The sequence below is a fragment of the Pelodiscus sinensis genome, chromosome 5, assembly GCF_049634645.1.
Source record: "Pelodiscus sinensis isolate JC-2024 chromosome 5, ASM4963464v1, whole genome shotgun sequence".
Classification (NCBI taxonomy): domain Eukaryota; kingdom Metazoa; phylum Chordata; order Testudines; family Trionychidae; genus Pelodiscus; species Pelodiscus sinensis.
The window spans coordinates 112,654,172-112,669,148 of record NC_134715.1 but is presented as its reverse complement, the minus strand read 5'-3'; the positions used below and the strand labels follow the sequence as shown (position 1 = coordinate 112,669,148).

The following is a 14,977-nucleotide window of genomic DNA, read 5'->3' as shown; positions in this document are numbered from 1 at the left end:
TACCTTTCTGAAATAATAATGCTAATTTTAAAAATCATACTGAAATAATGGCTTGTGCTCTTTAATTTCTAAGTTTAATTATTTGAAGTTAAAATAAGCAATTTTCGAACCAATTTAACTAGAACTGGAGTGTTGAAAGTGCTAAATATAAAATGTCACAGCATATACTTAACTCAAGATGATTCAGCAATATTGAACATTAGGATATGACTCCAGTATCTATAAACTACCTACTATTTTAAAAAGTAGAACAGAATAGCACATTACATATAACTTGCCTGGCTGTAGTGGCTGTCAGTATATACACGCTTGTTTGTCTTTGTTTGTTTGTTTGTTTTTTTAAGTTACATAGAAAGAGCTGGTCTTCTTTTCACTTTGCTCCCAAGTCTGACTAAATGAAAAATAACCTGTGACAACTTTATAAAGGCTAAGAAGTTTAAAATTTCCACACTAACCTAACACAAATATATGAAAGAAAAAGATAATCTGCTTACCATTATGCTGAAGAAGTGAAAAAGTTTTGAAATAAAACAGTTTCCTCCTGCATCACAAAACTAATACTTAAATCAGCTGACATACTGCATGCTGTTATGCACAGCCTTCCTATGTAGCTAGCACTAGGTTAAAAAAGCCTACAGTGCAGAATGTCAAGCCTCTAGAGATCATTTATTCACCTTCTTACTGCACTGTGTAGAACAGGCTGCAGATTAGCAATGTAACAACTCACAAGCAATGCTAAAAATGCTTTAATATTCTCTTGCTGCCTGTGAGATTTATTTAACAAAACAATACTATATAAAAGTAATTTTCTGGGATTGTGGGGTTTTTTTTTTTTAGGATTTTAGTCATTTCACCCCAAGCGTCAAGAAATGTTAGGTAACCAGCTAGCATCTGTTTGTCTCAGTAGGATATTGAATTATATGAATTTAAAACATTACAAATTATCCACACCTGAAGTGCCTTGCTTTTCTTAGTTTTTAGACTGCAATATTTATATTGGTTTGTGATTATTTTAAGTATCCCAACATCAAATACACAGAACTTTATTACAATAGCATTTGCAACAAAGTGGTTAACTCATGATTTCTATCTTCGGGTGAAATATCGAGTTTATTTCAGCTAAATCAACTTCCAACAATAGTCCCTCTATTCTTCTACTTCAAAATCTCATGGTAGGGTTTCTAATCCACCACTTCTAAAATTTGTATTTTTAGTTTTTCCCTTCCCATCAAATCAATCTCTTTATTTTCTCTCTTTCGTCTAGTGCCTTCCAAGATCCACTTAATCCCACCCCTCCTCTTTTTACTCCTATCTCAATCCATCAAAGGTTTTACTTTTTGGCACTCTGCCCACTGGTTGATGGGTAGACTGGCTCATATAAGGATAAGTGACAGATTATTAGTTTGGGGTTGTTAACAGATAAATTAAGCCTCTGAATTTGCCCACAGTCAGAAAAACAAAAGCAGTGTGACTTTTCTCCAATCTACTTGCCTCTTGCTTACAAAATAGAGCTTTATCCAGAACAAATCAACACAGCTCTTTTAGTTAACCAAGGAGTAAGATAAATCTTGAAGCCACAATCCTCAAGCACGTAAGGTAAGAGGTTTGAATTCAAAGGAAAAGCCATTCTCTAAAGAAAAAAGAGTTTTGCACACTTTAAAAATAATGGTCTTTAATCGATACAGCAGATTTGCTTTGAAAAAAAATAAGTCCACAAATATACTCCTTTGGGAATACTTGGTTGTTGTTTTTTTTAAATGCTGATTTAACCAATTTTAACCAATGAAGACAAAACTAGTCTATCAACAGTTATCTATACCAAGTTCCAGCCCATTAAAATGCAAGTATCAGTGCTATATCTGTAGGCAGGGGGGATGAGATTTTGTATCTTTACAGCTTTAGCCAGGAATTTCAAGGGACTGAGTATCATTGGGATCCTAAAGATTAGCTGTACCTTCAGCATCTGTACATCAGGGCCAACAGACTCACTCTAAAGTTTATCTGAAAGTGTGTTACAGAAATAGTTACTCTCCAGCATATTTAGCATGTTTTCCCCGAGTTTCTGCTGTTGTGATGGTCACATCTCATGATTATTTCACCAAATTTCTAGTCTACAGAACTGAGGGTAGCATGAACATATGGCTATTTAGCATCTTTTCAGTGGATCTGTTAAATATTTACTGCCTACTTCTTCCAAATGGTACTATTTATACATGGGCCAGCTGACTGGGCTTACCTTCTATGACATACCAGTGAAATGGCTACCCACATTGAAAAATCTGAACAATTCAGAACTAGATATTATAAATGACATTTTTAAGAATTACTTTAGATATATTGTACATATATTTTTTACTTAGCTAGCTATGACTTTGCATCTTTCTCCATGTGAAACAAAGTAAAGTCTTCCTTGTCCTGCCCTGAACTGTATCCTAGACCTTACTTTGTTTTTGTATTGTATTTATACCAGTTATAAGGTCTGTGGAAAAAAGAAATAAGTCTTTTCTAGATCGGTGAAGCTCCATGGTCAAACAAAAGCACTACATTTTAATTGTTAATGGTAATTATTGTAATAGTAATAAAAGAATTAGTCACTACAGTTCACAGTGACATTTATTACACTTTAAATCTTAAAAAGCAGTTCTTCACTTTCACAAAATACAGCTTTGCACAATGAGATACAAGTTCTTAGTTTCACTTTTTGATAGCGCATAACTGCAGTGCACTGGATTGCTTTTTTTGGCATTAGGCTGTCACCAAGTGAAGGATTAAACAGCTGTTCTGGGCGTATCAACTGTTAAGATATATGAACTAAGGTATAAAATATGATTCACACCAATTGTACATTTGTTGCTAAACTTACTCTGTCAAATTTAGACAATTTGTTAGATAAGAGTCCATGTTTTTAGTTTCTTAAAAGATCGTTTGCACTTTAAAAATACAAATTTTCTTTAACTGCACTATAAAACCTTTAAAAACATTGAATATAAATTTAAGGCACAGAATAGAAAAAATTGTCCATATTTACCTGAAAATGTCCTTTCCTTAAAGCAGGCATGTCCAAAGTCCGGCCCGCGGGCCAATTGCGGCCCGTGTTCCGGTTTAATACGGCCCCCGCTTCCTCCCCCTCTCCTGGCTCCCTGGCGTTCTTTTGAACTGGCGCGCCCAGCGCGCCGCTTCCGGCCGCGCCGCCGCCGCCGCCCATGGCCTCCGCGGTCCTAGAGCCTGCCCTGTAGGGCACGTCTGCAGCCCCGCTCCCCCGCTCGGCTACAGGTTCGCCCTGCCCCCGGGCCGCCGTGAGGCCGGCGTGCCCTGCGCTCTCCGCCCGCCTCCGACCCCGCGGGCCCTCTGCCTTGGGGCTGAGAGTGTGGGGACGGCCCTCACGCATGTTCACTTCTTCAAATCTGGCCCTCTTTGAAAAAAGTTTGGACACCCCTGCCTTAAAGTAATTAAGTTAACAGAGGCAGAACCAGATCTGTCAAGTCAGTCACTAGGAGCAAAGGAAAGCCCTGACTCCTTAAGTTCCCTTCAGGTGAGATAATTTTCCACAGCCAAGGAACACAAATATACTTTTCTCATTACCAAGTGTGTGTTAAACATAATTGAGGGGGAAGGAGGGGGAAAGAATGTCCAACCGAATAGCAATTTCCAATTACTGACAACGAACCTAAATCCTTGGATATCAAATTTCATCTTTGCCAAGTGATTCCATTTTCTTTGACTGGATTTAGGGACCTCGTTACTTAACAAAAGTATTTTTTTCAGGCAAGTACACAACTATTTTCTTCCCCTTCTTTTTACTAAGGCCACAATGGGACCATACAATGGGATTTTCAAAGAAACACGAGGCAGGAAGGTAATATAATCCTTAACACTCTGGACATCCAACATAAGACATTACATATAAATATCACTTTCATCTTTCCCTAGCACTAAGACATGGAGAAGACCTCTTAGCAAATACAATTTACTTTATTTTGGTAGACTAGATAACCAAAATGCAGAATTTGATAAACACATGGCCGACTGGCAGATGTGAATATTGAAGACCTGTCTGTCCTGAATGGCAGTGTTTTGGTGCTTCCCAGAAAAAGTAGTACTTCTTGAATTTACTTAAGGAAGGAGTGCTATGATAGTTGTGAGATCATCGGCTTGAGGATCATCTGCCTGAATGAAAAATACAATACTCAGTCTTGATAGAGAAAGCTCCCAAATTCAAATAAAAAGCCCTGATCTAATTACTGACGGTAACATCAGTAGGCCTACTTTAAAGGATCTGTGGTATGACAACACCTCGTGCAGAGCTTCAATGTGGGTAGTGCTGCAAGGAGCAGAATGAGATTTTAAGATTATGTTCTATAACCTTGAAGGGTAGGAATACAATTAGTTCTAGGATTTGTATAATATTTCTTTTCTTGAAAATACTGAGAACATTATACTCCAGAGAGCAGATCTTTTTACTGAAATGCTTATACACCCACAATACAGATTTACTGGGGGAACTAAAGACTATGTTTCACTGGTTTAACAGAACAGTTAAAACGATGGACATTGTACCAGCCAGAAAAATAAGTTATATTTGTCATCTTCTATTTTGGGATCTATAAGCCCAAAACCTGCCTAGTCCTGAATGGGAGGTCTTGCAACATTAGACCACTAAGTGATAAAGACTATCAAATATTTAGTGCTAGGCAGCCTGAGAGCCATAGCCTTCTCAGACAGGAAGATATATACATGGTATCAATGCCCAGCTCTCATTCCCATCTTTTGTACTGTTCTGGGAAGCAGTGGAAATGTTAGGACAGGAGTGGGGAACCTAAGGGCCAGATGTAGCCCCTGGCTTGCCTGGATCTAGCCCCTGAGGCTCAGGGCTGCCCCCAGCATTGGGAAGCCCATGCTGGTGAAGGGTGGTGTTTTTGTTTCTCACTTGTGCACAGTCCCTGACTGATTTTTCTGTGGGTCAGTGGCCCGCACCTGTAGGGGAGGCTTGGACTACCCTGCCTTGGAAATAAATGGTGATGGCTGCCTTGTCCAAAGTGTGGATTTCTGTCCTGTTTCAAGTCTGGCACACCAAAGCACGCATGCAAGGCCCACAGGAATTGTTTTGCAGATTAAGCATGGTACGCGAAACCACGCCAAGAACACAGAACAAGCAACCTTGTACTGGTTTTTCTGTTTCTGATCAGCAAAAAATATAGATGCAGCCATGAAACTGTCAAATATGCACATAGTTTAGGTAACATCCTGGGTAGCAGGATGTGCTCCAAATAGGGGCATTGGGCTTTTTACGTATCCTACACAATACGTAATCAATTGGTAAATATTATTAGAACAACCAAGTCTCTCTCCGCTCTAAATTGGGTTTATTAAGAACAATCAATGGGAGGGAATGGGCAGGATTGGCCCACACATCTTGCTCGATGTAACTAGAAGTAATTAGGCCCTTCACACCAGTGCATAGCGTTCCAATACGTGGGAAGAAATGGAACCACAACCTCCTGCCTGACACTGTAGGTAGCATGCAGGTGAACTGTAAGTGAATTAGGCTTTATTATTGTATATAATAGATAATTTAGTAACTGTTTTTGCATTGTTTTGCACTGTATTAATTGCTTTAGAATTTATAGTATTTAAGGTTTAAATTATATAGTAATTGTTCTTAAGGCTTGTAAAACTTAAGTAACTGTATTAACTGCTTAAAGCTTACAGTAAGTAAGAAAGTGATTAAGTAGCCCTGGAGTGTACTGGTTTCCCTTGGATCTAAAATAAATCAAATCACACAACAGCGCCCCCAAAAAAGTTTCCCCACCCGAGTTAGGAGATCATTCAACATCTCATTTCCTTGGTCCAGACAAACAGAAGGGTAGCAAGGCATTTTATTCACTATTTTGAGAGACAAGGTAATCACCAGCTCAACAATTAATTTACAACAAATGAAATATTTCTAGGTGCAGAAGTCACTCTGCTATTCCACTTTTTGCAATAGAAATCTGTACACAGAAATAAGAAATTTTGCTTCACCCAAGTCAATACACAGCCACTCAACCATCCACCCTGGCAACAACTTTACTCCCTTTGCTTTATAATGCAGGACACAGCAGGCAGTTACAATCATCACGATAACTGCGAAGTCATTTTCTGAGTAACCACCAGCAACCATTCAATCTACCAAAGCACATTTGTCCATTAGGGATGTTAAAATTAGATTAATCAACTAATCAAATAGTCAATGGAATTTTCATCAACTAGTCAATTAGACAATAAGGGTGCTTCCGCTTTGAAATGTAGCAAAAGCCTGCTGGGCTGTTGGTACATTTCAAAGGCGGAAGTGCATTTCAAAGACTGAAAAGCCGCACGGAGCCCAGGGCCAGCAGGAAAATCCGAGTCCCCTGCTGGTCCCAGGCTCCAAGCGGCACTTCCACTTCAAAATGCACAAGAGCCCCAGCGAGAACTCTTGTACATTTCAAAGGTAGAACGTCACCAGTGCGCCCCTGCCTCCTCCCATGGAGCTGGAGGGAACCGCTGGCCCCCAAGACCTCCTCCTTCCCCCCCTCCTTGCTGCCTCTTTCTGATTGAGGCTGAAAGGGGCGGGGGGAGGGGGAACAACTAGTGTGTCGACTATCCGACAAGCTTTTGCTTATCTGATAGTCGACTAGTTGATTATATCCCTACTTTCTGTACTTGCTGACCAGGTAGTTGAAACTTTCCTTGCTGTTCCCCCAGTATCACTATTGAAATTTCAACATTGCCAGATTATCAGTGGCAATCAGGATAGAAAGTCCCTGCTTATAACTTTTTCAACAGTTCTCTCTTGTTAAATATGTGAGTATCATGCATTTTCCCTAACCAAACAACATTTATGTTGGAGGAAATGTTCCCAGTGAACACCCCACTCTCACATAACCATAAAAAGCAGCCTTTTCTTATGATGTACTCTATGACAAGGTGGTCTGATGACAAAATATGGATATAAGTGCCATATTTTGCTCCACTGCAATTTGGGAACTCCATTACAGCACTCCAGGAAATGATTAATGGCCAATATACTTGCACGACAACAGCCCTTCACAATAGATTTTCCAGCTCCAAAATTATTTCATCCTGACCAGCAGCAATCTAGTGTTGCAAGTTTCCACAGTGCAATCGCCAGTTGCTTCCCCACTGTGTGTGCAGATCTCATTCTGGGTGCTGGAGTGAACATAGCACCCAGATCCAGGAATGTGAGCTTTTATAACCAAAAATTCTGCAGTCACTGTCAGTTATCCAAATCCTGCATTAAGATGCAATCCCACCAACCACTGTTAATTCATTGGCTCTAGAAGCAGCACTTCACCATCAGCAGCTGCTCCATTAATACCATCAACCGACCCTGAACTGGTCCTCACTTTGTCCCACATCCAGCTGTCCTCCATTAAACTGTCATTTTCCCTTCTGATTCTGTTCCTCTTCAGCTCTTTAAGTGTATGCATCCTGCACTTGCAATGCTCCTGACAACAGTGAAGAGCTGTGTGGGTTTGATGCATCTATCACAGATAGTGGACAATGAGAAAGGCCCATGGGTTCATGTCATTTTTAAAAAAAAGATGCAAAACTTATAGCATACGTATGACATTATAGCACGGAGAAAGTTGTGTATCAATTAACTATTCCCAAGCAACATTTTTTCTACTCTTCCCCTCCTCCCGCCAAAGCACTGCCAAAACTTAACCAAAGACCATGTGGTGGATAGTGGCGAGATGCAAACTGGGATATCTACCCACTGTATCTGTGCATCAACACAACCTCCCTTTGTGAGTACGCAGAGCACCAACGCAAGAAGCCAAATATACATGCACGTAAGTAATATTCTAACTGCAGTGGCTTTATATCAATGTAACTTGCATTGGAAAAGTTTGCAGTGGAGACATGTCATAAGGGAGAATGAATGTGATACATAGTAATACAACATTGACAAAAGACGATATTTTAAACAATTAGAATATGTGGTGAAAAATCAAGTCAATTACCAGAAGGTCAAATTCACAGAGGACAATTTGAAGGGTTTCAAAATGTTGAAATTCTTCAGAAGGAAAACGAACTTTGAAGCCCACCTACCTGTTCTCATGCATATTTTTAATATATGAGTGCACAGAGCTGAAACATGAAAACAGCCTGCTAGCAGACATTACTTTCATGATTTCATACTTCGTTTTCTCTCAGGACATTTACATAAGATTTCCACCTTCTCGGCATCTCTTTTTAAAACAGTAATTATACTCCTTACAAGTCTTTTGGAAAAGAAATTTAAAGTATGTTCACAATAGCTATCTTATTGCTTTCTTCATCTTACCAGTATTGACTCCACTGTCAGAAAATTAGTTGCATGGCGCATACATTCTCTGATACCTTTTGACTATATCACCAGCAATTTTAGTGAAATATTCAAGAGAACTGGAGGTATCAATGTTTTCATACAAGTAGCTCCAACCCAGCAGCTATTTTAACACTTGTATACACACATCATCCATCCACATTCTCACATGTTTTAGCTGCAATCACCATCAACATATCTGCTTATCAATTTCGAGTTTAAGTTTGTGTTGTTTTCACAATAAAGAAGATTAAATGGGTCTGGGACTCCCCTTTCTGTTACAAACAAATATTTAAATATCAGAGGGGTAGCTGTGTTAGTCCACCCCACCATCAACCTCAGCCTGGACCAGTCTACACAAGAGATCCACTTCCTGGACACTACAGTGCAAATGAGTGACGGTCACCTAAACACCACCCTATACCAAAAACCTACAGACCGCTATGCCTACCTACATGTCTCCAGCTTCCATCCTGGACACACCACACGATCCATCGTTTACAGCCAAGCACTAAGGTACAACCGCATTTGCTCCAACCCTTCAGACAGAGACAAACACCTACAAGATCTACACCAAGCATTCTTGAAACTACAATACCCACCTGAGGAAGTGAGGAAACAGATCGACAGAGCCAGACATATACCCAGAAGCCTCCTGCTACAAGACAAGCCCAACAGAGAAAACAACAGAACACCACTGGCCATCACCTACAGTCCCCAGCTAAAATCTCTCCAATGCATTATCAGCGATCTACAACCCATCCTGGACAATGATCCCCACTTTCAGAGACCTTGGGAGGTAGGCCAATCCTCACCCACAGACAACCCGCCAACCTGAAGCGAATTCTCACCAGCAACTATACACCACACCACAGTAACACCCACTCTGGAACCAATCCCTGCAATAAACCTCAGTGCCAACTCTGCTCATATAATACCAGCAACACCATCACAAGACCTAACCACATCAGCCACACCATTACAGGACCGCTCAGCTGCACATCTACCAATGTAATAAATGCAATCATGTGCCAGCAACGCCCTTTTGCCATATACACCGGCCAACTGGACAGTCCCTACATAAAAGAATAAACAGACACAAATCATATATCATGAATGGCAATAAACAAAAACCTGTAGGAGAACACTTCAATTTTCCTGGACACACACAGTAGCAGATTTAAAAGTAGCCATTCTGCAACAAAAAAAACTTCAAGAACAGACTTCAAAGAAACTGCAGAGCTACAATTCATCTGCAAATTTGATACTATCAGTTTAGGATTAAACAAAGACTGTGAATGGCTAGCCAACTACAAAAGCAGTTTCTCCTCTCAGAGTTCACACCTCCACCTCAGCTGCTAGAAGTGGGCCTCATCCTCCCTGACTGAATTGACCTCATTAACTCTAGCCTTACTCTTGATTGGAACTCTTTTCTTATGCCTGTATATCTATATCTGCCTCCGGAATTTCTACTACATTCATCTGATGAAGTTGGTCTTTGCCCACGAAAGCTTATGCTCCAATATATCTGTTAGCCACAGGACTTCTCATTGTTCTTGAATATTTAAATGTTAAACTTAATTTAAAAAATATAAAATGGAAATAAATACAATTCCTATTAGGCACCTGTCTGTCCGTTATGGTGTTTGTAAATCTAAGCCATTTACACCTCCTTATCTTGCTGCTCCTTTCAAGCAGAACTGCTCCATTTAACAGCTGCTCCATTTAACAATGCTCCGCCCCCCCCCCCGCCAATCAGCTGAACTCTCTGTCTGTGCCTGGCTGTGAGGCTCAAGTGGCAGTGCAGGCTCCCTGCTGTGCAGGGCAGGGCTGAACGCCCAAATGTGTGCCAATGAAAATCGGCTCACGTGCCACCGATAGCACACGTGGCGTAGGTTGCCAACCCCTGATCCAATGGTCTAGATGGTACTTTGTTCTGCCAAGAGTGCAGGGGACTGGAGCTAGCTATCACCTGAGATTCTATCCAGTTCTATGAATGTTTTTTGTGCTGTAAGAGCCCAGCTAGTCCATTTCCCAGTGCTGGTGTCTGTCATTAGCTACTAAGTTAAACTTAAGATTTTAGTCCGTGTCTACCGTTATACAGGCAGTACAGAGTCTCTATTGGTGTCTGGGGCATGGGCAAGGACCTTGGCATACAGGGATAAAGAGCTCTCAGAAATTTCTCAAGCAGCAGGTTGAACAATTTAATTGAAGTAAAAAGTCCACTTACTAAAAGGCTAATTACCACAAGTTAATAGAGTAATGCTCTTCAAAACTGAGTACATTTAAAAAAAACAAAATCAATTAAATAATACAAACTTACCTCATCAGAAGCAGAACGAAGACACTGGACAGCTGCCTGTTTTTTCATTTCCTCTAGTGTTAGATCCGAACACTTTTTCTTACTCTTTCCCCATTTCTTGTAAGCTCCTTTTTCCCAGCCCAGGAAGATGTCATTCTCCTAAAGTTAGTTAAAGGACAAAGGATCAAAATTAACCAAAATATTATTTCATTAAACAGTTTATCGGGCTTATATAAAATCCTCTCAACATGCACATGTAAGGAGTAAAGCTATCATTTCTGACCTCAGAAAACTGAGGTATAGAGAAGTTAAGTAACTTGTTGCTCAGTACCACACATAGCCAGTTAGTGAACCAGGATTAGAATTCAGGACATCTTGTCTCCCAATACCTTGCTTAGTCCACTAGACCATTCTGCTTCTTGAAACTCAGGGTATGCATACACTGCAGTCTCAACAGTGACTGCAGCACAGGTGGAGAAGCCAGCACTAAAATGGCTAAAAATAGCCTAACAGGTTTCGCCATGGGGTAGGAATACAAGTAAATACTCTGGATGCCTGGGACCTGTACAGTCCCTTTTAGCTACATTAGTACAGGTATATCTTCCCTTGATAACATCATACTTTGGATTGTAGTCATATCCTTAGTAATGTGAAATTGACTGATACATCATTGAAAAGTATCTGCCTTTCCCTACAGGAAAGGAAAATTGACAGGAAAATTTACAAATTTCAAATAAGTTTTTAGCACCCATTTGCTGTGAAGTTGTTCCGTTTACAGTTAAAGCAGTAAGGATAAACATCTGGAATTGACAACATACCATAAATTGAGGAAGGCAAGGGGGCAGAAACAGGGATGATGTCCAATATTATAGCCTACATTTTAAAATCCATTGTTTCCTTAATATTATTTTGTATCTTCTATAATTCTCAACTATTTATACTTCATTATACATGTACTTAGGCTATTGAAGATGATTCTGTCAACACATTTTTATGTTTACTTTAGGTTGCACTTCACTACTTGTATTATCTTATAGTTCTGTCCCCATTTAACACATGCTAAGTAAATATTTTCTTTAATCACTTAAAAGAAAAGGGAAAAAACTAATACTTTTGCTATAGATTAACTTCATTTTCTAGCACTCTCACAGCTAATTTACATTTGACTGGCACGGACAAGATGAACCTTTAAAAAGGGAATATACAATTTGACCTTTTGGGTCCAGACATCCCTAGGGGAGCACAGGGAGTCTCTGAATGCCAAAAGTATGCAACTTTATTCAACTAAAACCCCCCCCCAAAAAAAACCAAATGAGGAGTCCTGTGGCACCTTAGAGACTAACCGTTTATTAAGGCATAAAGTCTGGTGGGTAAAACCCACTTAATAAATCTGTTAGTCTCTAAGGTGCTTTAAGACTCCTTGTTGTTTTTGCAGATACTATACAGACTAACACGACTACTACTCTGAGGCTTCATTCAACTAGTAGTATGTAATGTTACTATTTACAAATACATGTTCAGCAAGATATTTTAAGAAAATGTGTAATGTTCTTAAATGTATGGCCATTCACAGATATGTATACAGGTTATGGTCACCAGTGTATGCATGTGTATATAATATATACATAAAGAATGAATACCTGTAATCACCAAAAGCAGAAATTATAACAATGATGTGCCTACAAGGTCACCTCACAACATGGGTCAAGTAGCAACAAGGCAGCAAGGGATACCTCCTGATTTCCAAGCCAATACTTTACAGAAAACCAACTTCAAACACCTATCCATTGTCCAGCCAGGAAAAGACAACAGTGGATCATTCAAATTAATGGGAAAATATTGAAACAGCTTCAAAATGAAAAGAAAAAGCCAGTTTTCCAAGACTGAGTTGTCTACACTGGCAATTGGGCAACCAAGTTTTTTTTTTCCATTCACAGGTGCTAAAAAAAGCCTAAGCCACAAATGCTTTGCCATTGCTAGTGCTAGTGTAAACAGTGCTTTGTTAGCAAGAGTGCTCCCTTGCTGACAAAGCAATAGCAACGGGGCGGGGTGGGGGGGTGGGTAGGAGGGGGAGGATTTTTGTCAGCAAAACTATCAACATTGTTTTCACTATCCAACTTTTAGAGTATCGCTAAAAGCTATGTAATGTAGACTATACCTGAGAAAAGATGGAATTCTTCCCTCCTCCTTCTTCTTTTAAGATGTGCTGTTCATGTCCACACGTATGCACAGTATCTGCAAAGTTGATCTGGGCGCCCATGTAGTTGCTCCTTCATAGAGCCCAATATAGAATTCTGTCAACTTACCATCCCCTCAGTTCCTTGCCAGCCACTCAGACAGAGGGGCAGGAAGGTGAGTATTGGAATGGACATGAACAACGTATCTTAAAAGATAACAGTTACGAGAAAAGAAGTTTTTTTCTTTGAGTGCTTGTTCATGTAAATTGTAATTAGGTGTCTCACAAGCCCAGAATTAGCAGGTGGGATCAGAGCCTACTACTGACTGGAGCATTGCTCATTCAAAAGCCACATCTCCTCTGGCCTGCTGGGTAATAGCATAAATGTGAGCAAACAGAAAGGATAGAAGACTACGTTGTTGCTCTCCAAATTTCCTGAATGGGAACCTCAACCAGGAACGTTGTAGATGAAGCTTGAACTCTAGTAGAGTATGCTGTGATTGGAAGTACAGGAGCTCCACCTATCTTGTAGCACTCCCAAATGTAGGATACTATCCATGACGATATGTGTTGTGACGACACTGGGTGGCTCTTCAGTCTGTCTGAAAATAGCTGGACCAATTTTCCAAATGGCTTAATTCTACTCTGCTAACACCCGGAAAATGAAGTCTCTGCTCTCTGGCACTAGAATGTGGCTTAAGGTTTAAAAAAAAAAAAAAAACCTAGAAGAAATATAACTTGGTTTATGTGAACTTGTGACAATCTTTCGAAGGCAAGCCAGGTGAGGCCTGAGCTGGACCTTGTCCTTAGGAACACAGTGTAGGGGGACTCAGATATTAGGACCCTCACCTCAGATGCTCTCCTGACCGAGATTATGATAACCAGGAGGCAAAGCAGGAAGCATTTCCAATCATTCGAATGGTGGTACTTTCAGCACAGACAGGACTACATTAAGGTCCCAGGCAGGGACCAGTTAGTGAACATGCACATAAAACCTGCCCAGTCCTTTCAAGTGACTTACCATGGGGTTAGTAAACAAACAGTGGCTCTCTCTTCAAAAATAGAAGGCCAATTTGGAGGCTAAAAGGTAAGGTTACTCACCTTGTGCAATAACTGGTGTTCTTTGAGATGAGTGTTCATGTGGGCGCTCCACTGTAGGTGTCTAGAGGCCTCAGCTCTTGTAACTGGAACATTTCTGAGGAAGTATATCCCCTGCCCCTGCGGGTGGCAGTGCACATGCGCCGTAGTGAACATGCCAATGCATGCGTGCCATCAACTGCCCATCCATTCTTTCTCTACTGCGGAGACATTTTGCAGCTCTGAAGCAGAGGGGAGGAGGGCGGGTCGTGGAGTGCCAATAGGGACACCCATCTCGAAGAACACAAGTTACTGGACACGGTGAGTAACCTTTCCTTTCTTCTTTGAGGAGTGTCCCTATGGGCGCTCCACTGTAGGTGACTACAGAGCAGCGCCCTAAGTCTCCAGAAGGAGGGGCTTTGAAATGAGCAAGGGGGAGGAGAGAAGCAACTAGTCCTTAACATCCTTAGTTCTATCTAAGTAAAAGGGGAGTGTCCACTGGACATCCAGGCACCGGAGCCGTACTGCACTGGCATCCGGATATGGCTTTTGATGAAAAACAGGTACGTAAGTTCGTTAAGGTGAAATTGGGAGACTGCTTTTGGGAGAAACTTGGGGTGTGATTTTAGAACTACTTTATCCTTGTAGATAGTGATTGGCGGATGTGCCATGCGTGCAGCTAGCTTGCCCTTACCGTCTAGCTTGCTCTCCTTACCATCATGATTACTAGGAGGAAGGCCACCTTTATGGACAGGTAAATGAGGGAACATGTTGCCATTGGTCAAGGAGCTAAGAACAAGGTTAAGGTCCCAAGGCAGCATGGATGTCTTTATAGGAGGAAATATGTTGTTCAGTCCTTTGAAGAACTTTTTGGTTACAGGGTGAGAGAATATGGTATGCCCATCCACTATCTTGTGCTCACTCAATATTGCCGCTAAATGTATTTTTATGGATGAATTGGAAAGGTTCTATTTCTTTAAAGTGAGAAGGCAGACTAATATTACCATTAAATGTGCTGATTGTGGGTACAGGAATATTTGGTCTGCCCACTCAGAGAAATGCTTCCATTTTT

The 14,977-nt window shown here is 40.6% G+C and overlaps 1 protein-coding gene across 6 annotated transcripts in view; it reads right to left on the bottom strand.

Annotated features, from left to right (window-relative positions):
• The window catches only part of KIAA0232 (KIAA0232 ortholog), an 85,887-nt gene that overhangs the window by 43,348 nt on the left and 27,562 nt on the right, over nucleotides 1-14,977 (bottom strand). For all 6 annotated transcript variants that reach the window (XM_075930774.1, XM_075930771.1, XM_075930770.1 and 3 more), the window contains one exon: nucleotides 10,674-10,811. In XM_075930774.1, coding sequence (XP_075786889.1) covers nucleotides 10,674-10,721 — 48 coding nt within the window. In that variant the 5' untranslated portion in view covers nucleotides 10,722-10,811. The remainder of the gene's footprint in view (nucleotides 1-10,673; nucleotides 10,812-14,977) is intronic.